At 33.0% G+C, this 18,010-nt stretch overlaps 1 protein-coding gene across 1 annotated transcript; it reads left to right on the top strand.

Annotated features, from left to right (window-relative positions):
* The first annotated feature begins 2,508 nt into the window (after nt 1-2,508).
* On the top strand, nt 2,509-15,548 carry LOC109002180 (cyclic nucleotide-gated ion channel 1-like). The gene is made up of 8 exons (XM_035684644.1): nt 2,509-2,600; nt 3,309-3,435; nt 5,294-5,798; nt 11,374-11,604; nt 12,600-12,673; nt 13,266-13,377; nt 13,919-14,221; nt 14,752-15,548. The coding sequence occupies exons 2-8, from the start codon at nt 3,347-3,349 to the stop codon at nt 15,286-15,288; spliced, it is 1,851 nt and encodes a 616-aa protein (XP_035540537.1). The 5' UTR covers nt 2,509-2,600; nt 3,309-3,346; the 3' UTR covers nt 15,289-15,548.
* The last annotated feature ends 2,462 nt before the right edge of the window (nt 15,549-18,010 follow it).

Here is an 18,010-nt window from a genome sequence, read left to right as displayed (position 1 = left end):
GTAGAACTTGGAGGATCTAATGGATGAACATGATTCTGATTCCAGTTTAGAGACCCTGTATCACAATTGTGCTCTATTTTGGGAGCACCCTTGGTTGCACGCTGAAGGTTTCATTTTTTTGTTGCAAGATGTTGAGTGGATTTACTACTGTATAATGAACGTTCTTCCATAGGGTGAAACTCTACACCATTGTACCATACATATCTTGATGAAGATAAACCAGTGAAAGATATAACTATTTTTATCGAAAACATAAGAAATTTTGAAAAAGAAAATGGTGATGAAGTTTTGAAATTGGGAGATGAAACAATTTTTTAGACAATTAGTTATGTTGGTTTTTTTGGAGTTTAGGTTTTGTTTTTTCGAATTTTCATATGCTAAATATTGTTTTTGGATTTGAGATACGGGAAAGAAATTTTATTTTAGAATATAAGATTTTCAATTTTATTTTATTTCGAACTGGTCAAATCAATTTTAATTTTATTAAGATTTTTGGGACAGGACCAAAAAATCAATTTTAATTTGACATCACAGGATTGAGGCAATAAAATTTAGAATTCAAGATTATCTCCAACCTGCTGAAAATGATGTAAGCCTAAATTGTTATTGGGAAAGTTCAGATTCTACATTGACTACGTTGCATTACCTTACCTCAAGGTGAATGTGCGCAAATATGTAAATAAACGTTTAATATCTTCCTTGGCTTGGGCAATATCTTCTTCTTTTTTTCTTCTTTTTTTTTTTCTTTTATTTTTCCTACCAAATCATATATTTATGTTCATTTTTACGTGACAAATATTTGATTTTAAGTTTTGGAAACGATTTTGATTTTGATTTTGACAAAAATTTTGCCAGGAGTTTTTGTTTAAGTACGTATTTAATTTTCATGTAATAATTTAAATTTTTTCATTTTTAAACAAATCATTATAATTGAATTTTGAAGTTATTTATACTCGGCTTATGAGTTTCATAAAATACTTTTAAATTTTATTATTGCTCTAATTTTTTAAAATTTTATCTCTATGTTACACCTCATATCAATCTCAATATTCCTTATTTTTAATTAATTAACTAGTCCTCAAAATATAATCTTTAATTTGCGGGGCATCAAATATGGTCATAGACTGTTAGGATAATGTTACAACTCCATTTACTTGTTGAATAATGGATATTTATAATCTAATTGGTGAAAGAAGGCTGATTGGGCTGTCACATCAAAATGGAGGTCTTCGTCAACTTTCATAATATTTATAATCTAATTGGTGAAAGAAGGCATTACGGATTTTTCTCGGAAGACGAGAGACTTGGTTGGTAATAAGGCGAGGTCACGAGATTTGCTTATTTTGCTTTTTCTTTTTTTGTATGTATGCGTATTCTGTTTTTCCACCTCTATTCTCTTGAGTTCCCACGTGGTTTTGCAATATATTCTAGGCAGGTTTTGCTGTCAATTATCATTTATTTCCCTTGTTGAGTCGCTCCAATAATCGATGACCGGGGAAGTCGCCTTGTCTTGTCTTATTTGATCAATTATCTGCATCTACGTACAGTACTAAAAATTCTTTGACCGGGCAAGTCGCTCTAATAAGAAAAATTGACCTTCTTTATTTGGAGATAATATCTCCATCTCATTTTATATAATTATTATAATTTTTTTAATTTTTAATATAAAATAAAATAAATAATTTAATTTTTTAAAATTTTAAAATAAAAATAATATTAAAAAATATTTTATAATAATATTTTATTTAACCTTTTAACTTTAATCTATCTCATCTCATCTCCTCTTCGAAAACAAACGAGCCTATAATGTCATCGTTAATTCTTATCGTCCTTTTTTACTGTTGTAATTTTTTTTTAGTTTTTAAATTTTTTTATTTAGTATTAAAAAAATATTTTTTTAATAATATTATTATTTTTTTATTTTTTTAAAAAATATTTAAAAATATATATAAAAAAACACAATAAAAAAATAACACCTAAACGTAGCAAAAGCTGGAAGCATCCAAAAAATAATATTCACAACTTAACGTGGATATAGGTGATATATTAGATCTTTTATGAAAAAGAAATATCGTATAAAATGTACCACAACATATTTTATCAATTATAAATTTTATAATTTTATAAACAAAACATTTATCTTGATTATAAGAAATTTTCTTTATTTTCTTTCTGAATCGTACCTACACAAAAACTTCCCCGGCCATCAATTATTGGAGGGATGGTGCTACGTCCTTCAAGTATATATTTTATATAATTGATCAAATTATTATAATTTTTTTAAATTTTTACATAAAATATAATAAATAATTTAATTTTTTTAAATTTTAAAATAAAAATTTTATTTAAAAAAATTTTATAACAATATTTTATTTAAATTTTAATAAAATATCTCATTTTATTTCCATCTCATCTTATATAATCAAACGAGATCTTAATATTATAATAAACTTTACTAGTCAGTCCCTATAAATAGACTCGCTGAAAGTGGACATGAATGTGGAATCAGCTTGCTTAAAATCCAGCTTCCTGCTTGCTGCTCCAGCTTCGCTCAGTCCATGTCCTGGACCCTGGTCTGCTCGAACACACAAGTCTATCAGGTTCAATGAATTGCTATATGAATACACGTTCTTTTTCCATTCATTAATAGGGTATAGACAATTAGGAGATGTTCGTATAATATTTGCAATATTTTATAATTTTGTAAATAATAACGCAATAGTTTTAATGAAATTATTTTATTTAAATATTAGAAAATGAGAGACAAAAATTTAAATAAAAATATTATAAAAGTTAAAAATTAATTAAATATAATTTTTAATAATATTTTTGTTTTGAAGTTTATAAAAATTGTATTAGTTTTGTATTTTGTTTTAAAGTCCCTAAAAATATTTGTACTAAATTTTGTGTTTGAATAATTATTAAGTAATGATTAGATAAAAAAATAAAAAAATTGAAATTGAATGTTTTATAATTAAGTAATATTTGAGAATAAAATTATAAAAATATTAGAGAATTTTGACAGTCTACCATCAAACCCTTGAAACTGTCTGTTTTCGTTTAAGCCCAGGCTGACACAACCGTGCGCGGAGAGGTTTCTTTCGTTCTTCGTTTTTTTTTTTTTTTTTAAGGGTCTGGATACTCTACCTAGTTTGGGAAAAGAAGATTTTTCTTACTGATAACGTCTTTAATTAAGCTGCAGTTTTTTACTTGAAAAAGCGATCTGTGGATGTTCATGCACTTTAGAATAATAGATCGACCAAGAGTGTTGCACGTTTCTCTAATCTGTTTTCCATTTTTATGATCAGGAAGCAGAATTCACAGTGTACGGGTACACTACTTGAGTATGAGCTTCTTTGGGCAACGTCAAGCAAGGGAGGACCCAGAAATTCGACTTTGGGACGGCCATAATGACGATGATGGTGGCAGACACGGGTATGAGTGTGTGTATATATATATTACACATTTTATTATTTATAATTATAAGAAAATACATTATAGACGTAATTTCTAATTTAAATAAAATAATAAAGCACACTATATTTTTTTATGTATTTTTTATTAAGTAAAAGATTGATTAAGAGATCAGGATATGCAAACGTTTAAAGGTTTAAAAAAGACAGTTTCATTCTTTTTTTTTTTAAAATGCAAGACTTTTGAATTTTATAAAATAAACATATATATATATATATGAATGCCTCTCTCTCTCTCTCTCTATATATATATATATATTCATACTTAAGCGACCAAATTTTGGATAGTTTTTAACTCATATCTTCAAGTTTTTAAATTTTTGGAGGTATATTTTCAGTTTTTTTTTTAATTTATACTCATTTTTATTATATTTTGGATGCAAAAACTATGGTCTTAGTTAAGAAAATATAAAAACCCTTTTTTCATACTTTTAAAGAAGACTCGAAAATTTTAGATAAGGTTAGGAAAGAATTTTCATATTTTTGAAAGATTTCAAAAAGTTTTCAAGTTAAATTCTTGTATCAACAGTATTTTTTAACAAGTTTTATTTGAATTTGAATAAAAATTGTTAGTGTAAAACACTTCAAAGAACATGCACTTCATAGTTTTCAACGAGTGTGTTCGATCCTTTGTGAGCTGTGTCCTAATGTAAATGCCAGAGATGGAAGGAATAATGCATAAAAGAAGCAAAAGTACTTGAAATGGAAGGGACAGAGAAGCCACTAATTGTTTAGCCAATCAATACAATCGTCCTCAAGAGCTAGAATAGGTCCTGTATGAATCAAATAGAGTTTATGTTGGAGAAGACTCTGGAAGAATGCCGTAAATTTTCATTAATTACATAAACTGTAGATCATGTGCATTTATATACACAGAAATTCAACTCTCTAACTGCTAATACTAGCTGTTTAATAGAATATTAACAAGCTCTCTAACTACTAAATAATGAGCTGATGTCCCAGCTAGTAACATACATTTTCTAGTATTCTTCTACATGGATATCCAGATCAATGCAATAATTGCTACCAGCCAAACCGCAAATCTTTAAAGTCTTGTTTGGATAGTAAGATGAAATGAAATGATATTTGAATAATAGTAAAATAATTTGTGAATAATTATGAAATGCTTGAATTAGGAAAGTTTGTATAGTGAGTTGAGATAAGATGAATTGAGATGAAAGTTGAAAGTTAAATAAAATATTGTTATAATATTATTTTTTTATACTATTATTATTTAGAGATTCGAAAAAGTTTAATTATTTATTATATTTTATATGAAAATTTAAAAAAGTTATAATGATGAGATAAGACGAGTTAAAAGACTTTTTGTATCGAAACTTCCTCTTAAGATATTTTTGATGGAGTTTTAGAAAATGATAGAGAAAAAAATTGAATAAAAATAATATAAAATTATAATATAATTTTTATTTTGAGATTTGAAAAAGAATTTGTATTTTTTTTTAAATTTAAAAAAGTTATAATGATTAGATGAAAAAATTTAAAATTAAAAGTTGAAAAGTATTTAAATTTGTAATATTTAAATATTGAGATGAGGAATGACATGAGATGTAATAACTTGGGAGGATTTCCTATCCAAACCAGGCTTAATCTCCCAGTGTTTGTGATATCACGTGCTCGTAACATGCACGGATCTTCCTGAAATTCCAAACCTTGCACGCGACCCAAGTTCTGAACACACAGAATTCAGAACATATCAAGAACACGTTCCATATGGTTCCATAATTGCATGGGTTGTTGAAGAGAGAAAATAAAAGAAAATATCTTTAACCTCTGTTTTTTGTTTGTTCTAATCTGCTCAGGGTTGGAGATATTGAGATGCAAAGTCCCGAGAATGATTCATCAGAAAATGGGAAAACGAAAAAGAGGCAACAACCAGAGTGGATGGGGAAAATCCCCCATCGTTGGCAACAACCAGAGTGGGTTGGGAAAGTCCCCAATCTTTGGCAACAACCAGAGTGGATTGGGAAAATGCTCCACCCAAAGAGGCAACCATCAACTCAATTCTGGTATATATTTTTGGCAGTGTCGTGTGTGATTTCACTATCGGTGGACCCTTTCTTCTTTTACATTCCCGTGATCAATGAAGTCGGAAAGTGCGTTGATTTCGATAGAACATTATACATCGCAATTGTTTGTCTCCGAACGCTCCTAGACTGCATTTCTCTTGTGGATATCATATTGTCATTTCTTCGTTCTTTAGACAAGGAGAAAGAAACGAAGGGAGATACTAGTCATGTTTCGCTCAGAAGAAAGAGGTACTTGAAAGTCGCAAATGATATCGTCGCCATTCTTCCAATCCCGCAGGTAAGGTAGGTAGACTTTTCTGCTTCTTAACAGTTCTACATGTGTTTCCAAAAGCTCAACTGCCAGGAGGCCGATTATATTCCGTAATTGGCCCCCTCTTTCGGCCTTTAGCTTTGATGTGTTCTTGCATGCGTTCGTCTTAACAACATGCCTAAGTAAGCACACTAGTGATCGAAATTCACGTTATATTACTATAGCTCTGTAGATTCGATCTTATAACTTGGTTAATTTAGCATGCATGTGTTTAACCTTTTATTGGATTAATGTCCCTTCCAGTTTTTGCATTAATTTGAGAACTTCAAGTGGATAAGTGATAGATGCATAGGATATATATATATATATATATACTATTTATTACTCATTTAATATTATTCAGAATTTTTATACTAACGATACTAAATATTGCATGTCCTAGATAAGAAATTGAAGAGACATTTTTAATTACCATTTTAATTGACTTGAAATTTTATGTGGGCTTGTTTGGGGCCCCATATGAGACAAAATTCTCATCCTGTTTCCCATAGTGAGATGAGATAAATATCCAAACAGACATCTCAGATAAAACCCAGATATCTTGTATTGCTTCAAAGGTTTTATCTACTGTGCACTTGGAAGACTATTCACAGACAAGGTGTCTTCTGTCCCCTTCCAACACTGCTATTGTCTTTCAACATCAAATAAAACTACATCAGATAACACTAGGCAAAGCTACACCGTTTTCCTTCAAAACGATTGTGTTTCATGCTGCCCTTCATTCCTCCATTTTGCTCCAGAAACGGTGCGTTCAACTTAAGTTCATACAGCCCATCCCAACGACACCGTCTCAGTCAGATTCATAACAATCCTCTTCCCTTTCAGAACCTTGACCTCAAGGTTGAGAGTTATGATACAATTCTATGACCACTTCACCATTCAGAACCACTTCCTTACCCTGATCCTCATCCTCCAAATAATCTGGCACAGTTTCAGCCGCTCCTGAAGCTACATCTGGCTTGACATACCTCTCTTCTGTAAGTATAGTCACAACATTTTCTTCTAATGAGGAGAGAGCCTTTCTTCTATGTAGTTTGTTCCTGCTTTGCAAGACTTTCACCAACTCATCTCTAGCAATCTCTTCAACATGCTTATATAGCTCAAGAGGAGGTAATTTGATTTGTGTCGAGCATTTTTGGTTTCCCACACTTCTTAACTAAAGCCTTCACCTGATTGAAAATTACTCGTACTGCATCCTTCTCAACTTCTACAGCTCGCAACATCTTTTCCTCTCCCAGAAAATTACAGTAACCCTCTATCATCAATATTGCATTGCCTATACCAGCTAGCAGCAAGTCCCACTCAGATTCTTCCATCTCCTTCATTGTTGGGTTTATAATATATTTATCACCTACAAGACCAATTCGAACTCTTGCAACCGCTTCTGAATTGGGAACTTCTGAAAGAGCTACTGCTGTGACTACCAAAGAATCGAGGAAGTGCAAACTATCATAACTCAAAACCCAAGATAGTATCTGAGTTTTGTGGTAAAAGTCCTTAAGCATAGTTGGACGCAAAGGCCTATCAATTAATATACAAATAAGAACCTCGTGATCTTTTGCTCTCCCTTGTTGTTTGAGAAACCCACCCTAGTCCGACCCACGACTGAAAAAAGCTCTTGATAATTAATAGTTTCTCCATCTGTTACTATAACAACACCACTTGCTTGTCTTCCTATATGTCCTATCTCAACTAAAATCTGGATGGTAGCTCCACTTGCATACCATGAAGGCCTGCTAACACCATGCTTGCTGAGATAATTAGCCAAAGTCCCTTCAAGCATTTCGTCAAACAGCTTCCCTGCTCTAACCAAATCCCTACACTTTCTTTGATAGGGAGCCTCATCAATACTGACCTTCACAAACAGAGCCCCAGGTTCTAGTTTGCCATCTACTTCCTCATTGTTCTTCAAAGTGGTGGCCAATGAATTATTCCTAATTGATCTTATTGGAGGCCAACAAACAACCTGAGTTCCAGCACCAAAGTTCAGGCTTAATATGTATCTTTTCAATTTTTTGCATTTTATATACTCAGGAATAGTATATACTCAGGAAAAGTAAATGGTGCAGTCAAGGAGAACTCATCCTCACAGTACAACATTTTCTGAGACCAACTAATTCTAATTGATAGACTGGTTGTAACAGCTGCAAATCTTTCTCTTCCTCTGTCAGAGGGCTCAAAAACACCCTTAAGTGGAAATTCATCAAACAATTGAGGTTCAATATTCACCCCTTCATCTAATTTGTCACAACTCTTTGAAAGAGATTCCTGCCACTCAACAACCAACAAACAAACGCTAGCTATACTAATGGCCTTAAACTTAACAAGTTCCAGCAGCCTATCAAATATATATACAAGGAATTCATGCTCACAGCTCCTTAAATCTTGAACCTGGTGATTTAGGATGCATAAGGATGTATACTCACAATGTGTATTCCAAGAGTCTTCAAAGGCTTGCAGTCTTCATATTTGACCGAAATATGGGGAATGAGACCACTGGATTGTTGTTGTTGCACTGTGACCTCACTTGGAACTCCAAATACATTAGTGCTAGCAAACTCTCTTCTGCCATCGTTCAATGTCAGTCAATATGGTCTTACTTTTTGGCCCAAGCTTCTTTGCCACCTCTTCAAGTTTTGTCTTTCTGACAACAAACTTGTCCTTTGTCTCGGAGACGAGCTTCCTAAGCAATGTACTGGTGGTAGCAGCAATGGATATAAGACGTTCCTAAATTGCGTTCCTAAGCAAGTTGTGAAGTTGTACTTTGCATCCTTTACAACCTTCCCCATAAATTTCTCGGCTAATTGCCCGGCTTCTTTAAGCTTCACCCCTGAGGAAGAAAAGAAGCCGCTAGCCGTCTCGTGCCATTGAGGCAATGTGACGGATGGCATCGAAACAGTCGCAATCACTAGAAATCAAATTCCAACGAGGATTCATTTCCTCAGTGCAAAAATCATCTCATCGGTGAAGCTATACGAGGCATACAGAAGCATGGTTCTCCCATGGGTGATGCTATACGAGGCATACAGAAGCATCCCTGCATCTAGGACCATCCAGCCTCCTAGAATCGTCGACATTCTTGATGGGGTGCATCTTGGTGATCGAGTGATCAATATCTGACGGCGTGTTAATAGAGGAAGGAAATGAAACACGGAGAGGAAGATCTGAAAGTCGAGAAGATAAGACAGACTTTCTGAAGGAATTTTTGACAACAGATGAAAGAGGCATCTTGTTGGGATCATCCTCGATCGGCTGCTCGTTCTTCATCTTGCTTGGCACTAACCTGGTCTCGTAAATGAATCTTCTTTTCATCCTTCGTTGCTTCTTCTAAATTATCCTCCACAAATTCATCCACCTCCGCTACCCTTTCTATGCTTTCCTCTGCAGCCATGTCTTCCCACACCACGAAGGATTCCTATACTAGCTGCTAGAAAACCTTGTGTATATATGTATAATATATATACACACACATACTCGTACCCGTGTATGCCATCATTATCGTCGTTATTAGGGGTGAAACGATCCGGTTTTGAATAAAATTTATAACCGAATTGATATGTATCGATTTTATATTCTTTAAAACTAATTATACTTCGGTTACTCTCATAAACTAATACTTCTAGTTTTACTAGTTTCTGATCCGGTCTGATCCGATTTTTTGATTTTTTTAAAATATAAAAAATATATAATAAAATGTTACTTTTTATGATAAAATGTTATTAATAATTTAATATATATATTTTATATTTAAAGCATATGATCAATTAAAATCTCATTTTTAAGATTAAATTTTTATTTTATAAATTATAATATGAAATTATTTCATATATGATATATAATTATAGATATTATATATAAAAAATTAATATATAATTATATATTATATTAAAACTTATATATATAATATTTTGTATAATATAAAATTAATTTTTATATATATATTTTTTCCAACCGGTCCGGTTCGGTTCGGTCCGGTCCGGTCTCAAAAATCCCGGGACCAGACCGGACCGGATCCGGCCGGTTTTTATAATATATGAACCGGTTCCGGACCGGACCGGTTCAAAAATCAGACCAACCGGTCTGGTCCGATCTGATTTTCCGGTATACTGGTTTAAACTTACACCCATAATTTTCATTCATTTGTTCTACTAAATAAATTAATAAAAAAGATTTAAATTATTAAATTAAAATTAAGTAAATTATTAATGTAGATTATGATATTTTACTATAATTATATTTATAATATTGATAGCTACTACTTACTAACTTGGACTTTACTTTTTAGTATGCATAATTATTAATTGTTGGGGTGGAGACTAGTTTTAGAGTTGAAAAATGAGAAAGTGTGAGTTCACTTGACTGCCGCTCGAACTAGCACTCGAGTGAAGCTCAACCATTGAGTTTGCTCTAGGTGTGCTTGACAGTAGGATCGAGTGAGATACAAACCTTAGTGTTCGCTCGAGTCACTCTCGACATTCTACTCAAGCAAATATTAATAAATATTAAATAATTTTATTGTACATAGATTATTCATGCTTACTTGCAACTTAGGTATTTAAAAAGAGATTACCTAATTATTTTAATTAAGTGTAAATAGTAGAATATGTATAATTCTATGAATGTATGATGTATTAACTATTTACATATATTGACATAAATTATCACATGATTTATAATTTATTATTAATTGATAGTATATATTATTTTATATTTCATATGATTAATGATAATAAATTAGATGAAAATTATATCATTAACTTATATAATTACTATATAAAAATAATATATTAAATTATTAAAATATTTTTAAAAAATATATATAGGAGTTTGGTCCAATTCAATCCAATCCAGTCCAAAATTTTTAGACCCCGGGACTGGACCGAATTTTATCGATCCACATATTTTAGGACTGAGACCGATCGGTCCGAATTGAATTCTTTACAGCCCTATGAGATAAGATGAGAAATATGTGAATAATAATAAAATATTTTGTAAATAGTAATGAAACTATTTGAGTTAAGATGTTTTACGAAATTTTGAAAAATGAGAGGAAAAAAATTGAATAAAAAATTATAAAATTATAAAATATTATTTTTGTTTTGAAATTTGAAAATTTTGAATTGTTTTTGTATTTTGTTTAGAAATTTAGAAAGTTTATAATGATTAGATAATGATTAAATTAAAAAATTAAAAAAATTAAAAAGTTGAAATTAAAAAGTATTTTTATTTGAATTGTATTTGGATGCTAGATGAGATCATGAGATGATATGAGATGGATTGAGACATCTCAGTATCTAAGTGGGGCTTTAGGTTTTGTTTTGAAAAAAAAATCTATTCATCATCCCACACATCACACATTATATTTTTTTTATTATGATGTGTGGTGTGTGAGGATGAGACTAACAATTTTTTTTTTTTTTTAATAAGAATCTAACCACTTGGCAATTGGCATGGCATGGCATGGCATGCCAGGTAAGGGGCACGCCTTATTTATTTTAAAATAACAATTTCTTGTACCAAATTTCTGTCAACTCATGTCCAGGTGCTGTTTCTAATTCTCTTTTCAAAAAGTATGAGAGGTTCCAAATCTTTGGACAAGAGGAAAGTCTTGAGCGGTGTTGTTTTACTCCAATATCTGCCAAGAGCTCTTCGTGTCTACCTGTCATGGACAAAAGTATTCATCCACAGGAATATTATGATCATCGACCTATCTAAGACCGTCATAGCAGTGAAAGCTGGATTCAACTTGTTTCTATTCATTATTGCCAGTCATGTAAGTAATCTGACTCAATTTCATACTTATTTACCTCATATAATTTTTTATTCTAATTAAACATAATTTGCATCGATAAGTGTCTGAATATATATACCTTTATGATCAAGGTTTATTGATTTCTTTAGGTTTTTTTTTTTTTTTCTTTAGGTTTCAGACGAATAAACTTTGACAAATCATAAGATTGGGGTTGGATATGCTAGTGACAGACTCACGTATATAATCATCTTTCTTTATAATCTAAAACGACATGGATTATACATCTTTCTTCATCCTATCCCGTGGAGATTTTTTATCTTCAGACCATTTTTGAGAAGCAAGTCTTTTGTCTTTTAATCGGAAGTTGGATGTTCCCTTGTTTGAGGATCAACATTAAGGATGTTGGATTGAAGCCCTTCAACAGCCACACCAAAGCAATGAACTTTAGTGCACAATTTCCTACTATATATAATATGTGTCCAAATTAAAGTAGAAGATCAATCACAACAATCCATATGTCACATGATCATCAAATGATTCAGAAACTATTCCTTTCGGGACAATTTTCTGGATCAATGGGGAAAAGAAAAGGATATCATGAGTACCAAACCAACTTGTTGGCTCCCTTTTTTGTTTTATTATTTCTACAATTCTTTTATGCACTACGTACGATTATTATCACGTAATGTTTGTAGAGATTTTCATCCGTATATAGTAATGTGAACTTTCTTAGGAAATCTTTTGCTACAATATATACCTGCATAATTTACTAATCATTAAGTGGTTAATGGTCTTTTAGATACTGGGTGGTTTTTGGTACTTTTTCTCCGTCCAGCGAGAGACCGCTTGCTGGTACCTCGCCTGTGAAAATCATACTGAATGTGATCCAAGTTCTTTTGCCTGTAATTAACCACGGAAGTTTTTTTGGCAATTACACATTTTTAAACGATTCTTGTCCAATAGCAACCCCAAATACAACGGTCTTTGATTTTGGAATATTCCAAGGAGCACTTCAGTCTGGTACAGTGGCATCCATGGATTTTCCGCGAAAGACCTTGTACTGCTTTTGGTGGGGCCTCCGAAATTTGAGGTTTGTGAATGTTACCGTTAAAACTCTTTCTACATTGAGCTATTTCACATTAGTTTTTATATATCATTGCATGTCATCCACACCATGTCGACTGCCACACAGCTTGTGCTCAATTGTCTATGCATTCATGTTCTATGCAGGGCCACCTCTCGAGTGGATCCTTGATATATACCATATTAGTGGTTTTAAAATCAGAGAAATAAAGAAAAAAGAAAGTAACCTTCTTCCATGGAACAATCGATCATACTATATGTAAGGATGCAAAACATAATTTTTCCACTCTTCTTTTAATTAACTTTCCCTCGGAGGATTATATAGTACTGATAATACGTGTATAGAATTGCAACAGAAAGACAGATTGATCTTGTTTATAATATCCATTAGTTCTAGGCTTGCGATCATGATCATTTCGGCTTCCTTATCTTGACCCCAACAGTCTTTAACTTATAAATACACACCTACCCGCATGTAGACCATTTTAGATTTTATATATGTCTGTTTACTTTGATCTGCCTAGTATATTAATTAATAATTTTGATTGTGAATATATATACAATATCTCTTACATTGTATAGCTGTTGCAAATTCGTAGTTCTTTTGGTTCAAACCTTCAAACAAGTCCGCATTTCTGGGAGAACAGCTTCGCAGTTTTAACTTCCATCTCTGGCTTGGTTCTGTTTGTATGCTTCCTTGGACATTTGCAGGTTGGTGATCGAGATGCATACTTTTGAAAGCTAGCTTCATAGCCCTTATTTATAAAAATTTATCTGTACAAATATCAGTTTTTCATATACATGATTTATGGAAACGTGCAGCATGAAATTCCTAAGTGCAGCATATATGCATGTGTGTGTGTATGTGTCTATATATATATATATTCTGATCCCTATCTCTGAAGGTGAAGAAATTGTCGGCGTGACTGTGTGAGGTGCTGTTGCCTTATAAAGGCACCTACTCGACTTGGCTTCTTTGATGCGTATCTAGGGACCCATATGGCTAATATATATTGGCTTCCACCTCTTGAAAAAATGCCCACGGCCACCACCCATAACCCATTAAAGAAAGGCATGCAGCAAGACAAAGATCTAACCGTACTTTTTTTCTACAGACTACGAATTGAGCAGAAAAGAAAAAGAAACACTTATAGATTATTATGTTTACAACTTTGTCTTAATTGAAATTTAATTTTAAGACAAATGATAATTTATGGACAACATTTAATTTGTTGAACTTGTTATGCAACAGATGTATATGCAGTGGGAGGCATCTATGCAGTTGGAGGTAGCTAAGCAAATGAAGTTGGAGGAAGCTAAGAAATTAGAACGTAGCCGTTGGCAGCACTATGAGTTGAAAGACAAAAAACTGAAAATACTTGAGTGGATAGACGGAAACCCGAGGCTTAAAGAAATAAAACAGCAGATCATAGACGAGGTAGATCGACTGTTTGCAGAATATAAAGATATTGATGTAGAGAATCCGTTTCCTCATCTTCCCATGTTCATTAGAAGAAAAATTCAGCACCATCTCTGCTTACCCCTACTACAGAAAGTGAGTCTTTTTCTTCCAACTTGCTTTATAAATAGGGCAGAAAGAAATTCATTTCTTTTTTTCTACAAAGACGAGCAAGTCCCCCATTTTGTCCTACTTCCTATATGGATAGAGCAAATAAGAAATAATTCATTTCTTCTTTCTAGCTACTAGGAGAGTGAGTCCTCCTTTTTTTGCACTTCCTTTTGGATATGTAGAACGAAAAAAATAGTAAATTAATTGAAAACTGAAATAATTTTTCACTATAGGAAATGTGAAAAACATGAAATAAGATGTTGAAAATTTATAGAATAGTATCATTAAGTATACAAATGTATAGGCAATTAACACGATCTGAGTTCTAAATTAATCGAATTAAAATTAAGGTGCAATGGTTTACTTAGAACGTAATTTTTATGAATAATTACAAGTTGTTTTTTATATATATGTTTCCACGTACGCATACTCATAGTAATAAATTTTATATACATTGGACTTCTCCTCGTTAGTCGTCCTTCTCTATAGATTATTTGTTTATTATCGACACTTAGGTGCCACTTCTTCAAAATGAGAGTGAAGATGCGTTGAAATTGATTAGCTGCGACTTTCTCAAGCAAGTGAGCTACGATGCGAACAGTTACATTGTTCGGGAGGGAGAACCACTTGATGCATTGCTCTTCATCACGCGAGGCATCATATGGACCTATACAACTGGTCCTGATCATCGTCAAACTGGGTGTCTTAAAACCGATGACTTCTATGGAGTTGAACTGCTAGAATGGGTGTTCAAGTCCCCCTCCTTGCCGGACCCATCCAACCTCCCCTTCTCGACCAGGACTCTCAGATGCCATACAAAAGTCGAAGCTTTCGCTCTTACGGTCGGCAACATACAGCATATGCTATATCAACACTGGTCGAAGTTTAGCAAGTTCAGAGGGATGACCGACTCCAATTTGGTGCAAAGTTTTGTCGTATCAAACGTTCAAGCAGCATTTCGTCGCAGGCGAAACACTCGTCAAATGATGATACCTGGTGAGTCTGAACAGAAGGCTAGGAAGACCGCAAGTGACGTGGATAACACTACTTAGGCAAGATTTTAAGAGTACTGCTTAAAATCGACCACAGTAAATGGACACTCCGAATTATGCTAGTCGTTTTCAGTGAATGGTTAGATCAGTAGATAAAAAATAAATGTTTGTGAGGTCGGGAAGCTAGTAGGTTCTGTTGATTTGGTGTTTTATTTTTAAAGGAAAGTACCGTATTCCAATTTTATTGATGACTTCACTTATGATGGATTAATACCGTGTACAAAGGGAGAAAATTAATAACAAAATTTTTTCAAAGGGTCCATACAGAAAATTAAAAGCTAGAGTCAATGTCAAAAGGTAGGAGCAATTGCGAGATCCAGAGCATGCACACCAGGCATTTAAACTAGAGAAGGAAAACTTACCGTTTTGCCCAGGGCTCCAAGAGGAAGACGAAGTTGATTACAATCTCATAGAGATAATTCACGATCGAACATCTTCCTCCACTACTCGAAATTTGTGCTGCCAAATTTCTCTATTTCAGGCACATAATACTGTATATATCCAGTATTACTGTATTACTCTTACAATTTTTGTTTATTAGTCTAGCATGAATCAACATATCTTTATATCTTGTAAACGTTTCGGAATTCGTGCCATGCTTGTCAGAGATAATATCAAATCAAGAATTTAACATAATTATTATCCTGACTTGATTTTCATAATGATCAAGATATGCTTTATTTCATCTCCATTTATTTTTCCGATAAATAGGAATCAATATTTGCATCCAACCATAATTGAAACTAGTAAAGATATAGCATTCAAAGTCTCGCTTCCTCAATCTTTTTTCTATTTCAAGTTTTTTTATATTTTATAATTTTTGTTATGGCATTAGAGCCTTTGGCTAAAGCCATGCTCGATCATGTGGAGTATTACCTTTCTTCAATCCTTCACTGGCATTACCTCTCTCATAGAGTTTTCCTTACCTTTTAACCATATTTCATCTCAAATCCATACCTTTCGAGCAACTTTGTTAGGTGTAAGTTTTTTCATTTGATTCCTTGATAGCCCAATTGTTCTTTTTTGTCTATTGTGAGCGTCGTTTGAAATCCTGACTAATTTCTAGCCTTTTTTTTTTTTGTCCTATAGTTGACGAAGACTATATCTAGCCCACTATTGGTTCAATATTTTGACTTACTATTATCCTCATATTTTGATACAAAATACACAATCACTAATACGCCAAACACATACGGGTACTACTCTCTCATATCTACTCCTATAGACGCTTCCATCATGACTCTACTAGTTCTCCCAATGGCACATCACGTCGAGAATCCTAATGATTATTTGCTTCATTCGATAGACCGTAGTACCCTCTATCGACGCCTAAGCTTTACCTTCCAAACCTTCATTGTATTTGACACTTTGATTACCTATTAGTCTCTTCTCGAGTTAACCATCAATGAACATAATTTGCACAGTGAAATGATCAATCTCTAATGGAAAGTATAGTCTCAAATTTTAAATTCCTATGTGATCTCAAGTCACCACTAATTTCTCAAGATCATTACAAATTTGACTCCCAGCTAGCATCTTACAAGATATTACGCTTTTGCTGTGTACTCTCATAATTTCCACCAAAGGCTAAAATCTCTTAAATATTGCAAAGTTGAGTCATATCCGTATCAACACCTACTATGGCAACACCTCCTAAGCTTAAATAAAACAAAGACCTACACTCTCCCAAATTCATACACATATTATCGTTGGTCATTTGCATGTTTAGTCATAACCAACACTCCATTAAAATACACTCGATGATCGATTACAACATACTAGTACCAATCAATCTAACCGCTCAACTGAAGATACAAATATCACCATATCAGTGGTTAAAAGAACATTCTATACCATCACAAAAAATATCATTTCCATCAGTTCACTGAACCTGTATCCTTAGACCCAACAAGGATCAACCTAAAGCTTGCACCATCCTAAACCTCAAATCTGATAAGAATCACATCCTAAAAATATGACGACTCTATAAACTCAAATCCGATAATAACCATTCTCCACACCCACACATTCTATAACTTTACATAAGACACATTCATTTTTTAAGGTCTGCATAATCACTACCTTTAAATATAATAATAATCGTCTCTTAAAGCTTACAGATCCTAAAACTTCATATGTTATCACACCATTCCTTCAGGTCAGCAAAATCTAAAACCTCAAATTCAATTAACTCTTAAGCTTGTTGAACCTATAGCCTCAAGTTCCATAAACCCATTTCATAAATTCTATAGAATCTCAAACCATAAATCTCTTGGGTGATTAGAAGTTGTTACCCTCATCAGTTCAAGACTTCAGTTTTTGCTCCGATGAGATTGCCTAGACCACATCATTTCCCTTCAAGCTTCGATATTTCAAATCCAATCCAACTTGCTAAAAGTTCAAGCCTACTATACTAAATAGTCATGCCTACCATATTGAAAGTTCAAGCAAACTTTGCTAAAAATCCAAGTGTAACTACACAAATTTCCAAGCTTACCGTACTAAGATTGAAGCTTAGAACTCTAGTACTATACCTAAGTGACTTATGGATTTACCCAGAACCGTAAAACCTCTGATACCACCTGTGGTACCCTCGCCCCCACATGTGATTTGGTGGGAGTTGCAACGCCGAGGTGCTGGCCTCTCGGGTCACACACCCCATGCGCAAATTGGAGTATGTGTGTGTAAGCATGCAAAGCATAGGTTTGCAGTTAAAAATGCA

Source organism: Juglans regia, chromosome 13, assembly GCF_001411555.2.
Source record: "Juglans regia cultivar Chandler chromosome 13, Walnut 2.0, whole genome shotgun sequence".
Taxonomy (NCBI): domain Eukaryota; kingdom Viridiplantae; phylum Streptophyta; class Magnoliopsida; order Fagales; family Juglandaceae; genus Juglans; species Juglans regia.
Note: the sequence above shows the minus strand (reverse complement) of the source record. Positions and strands in the feature narration are given on the sequence as shown.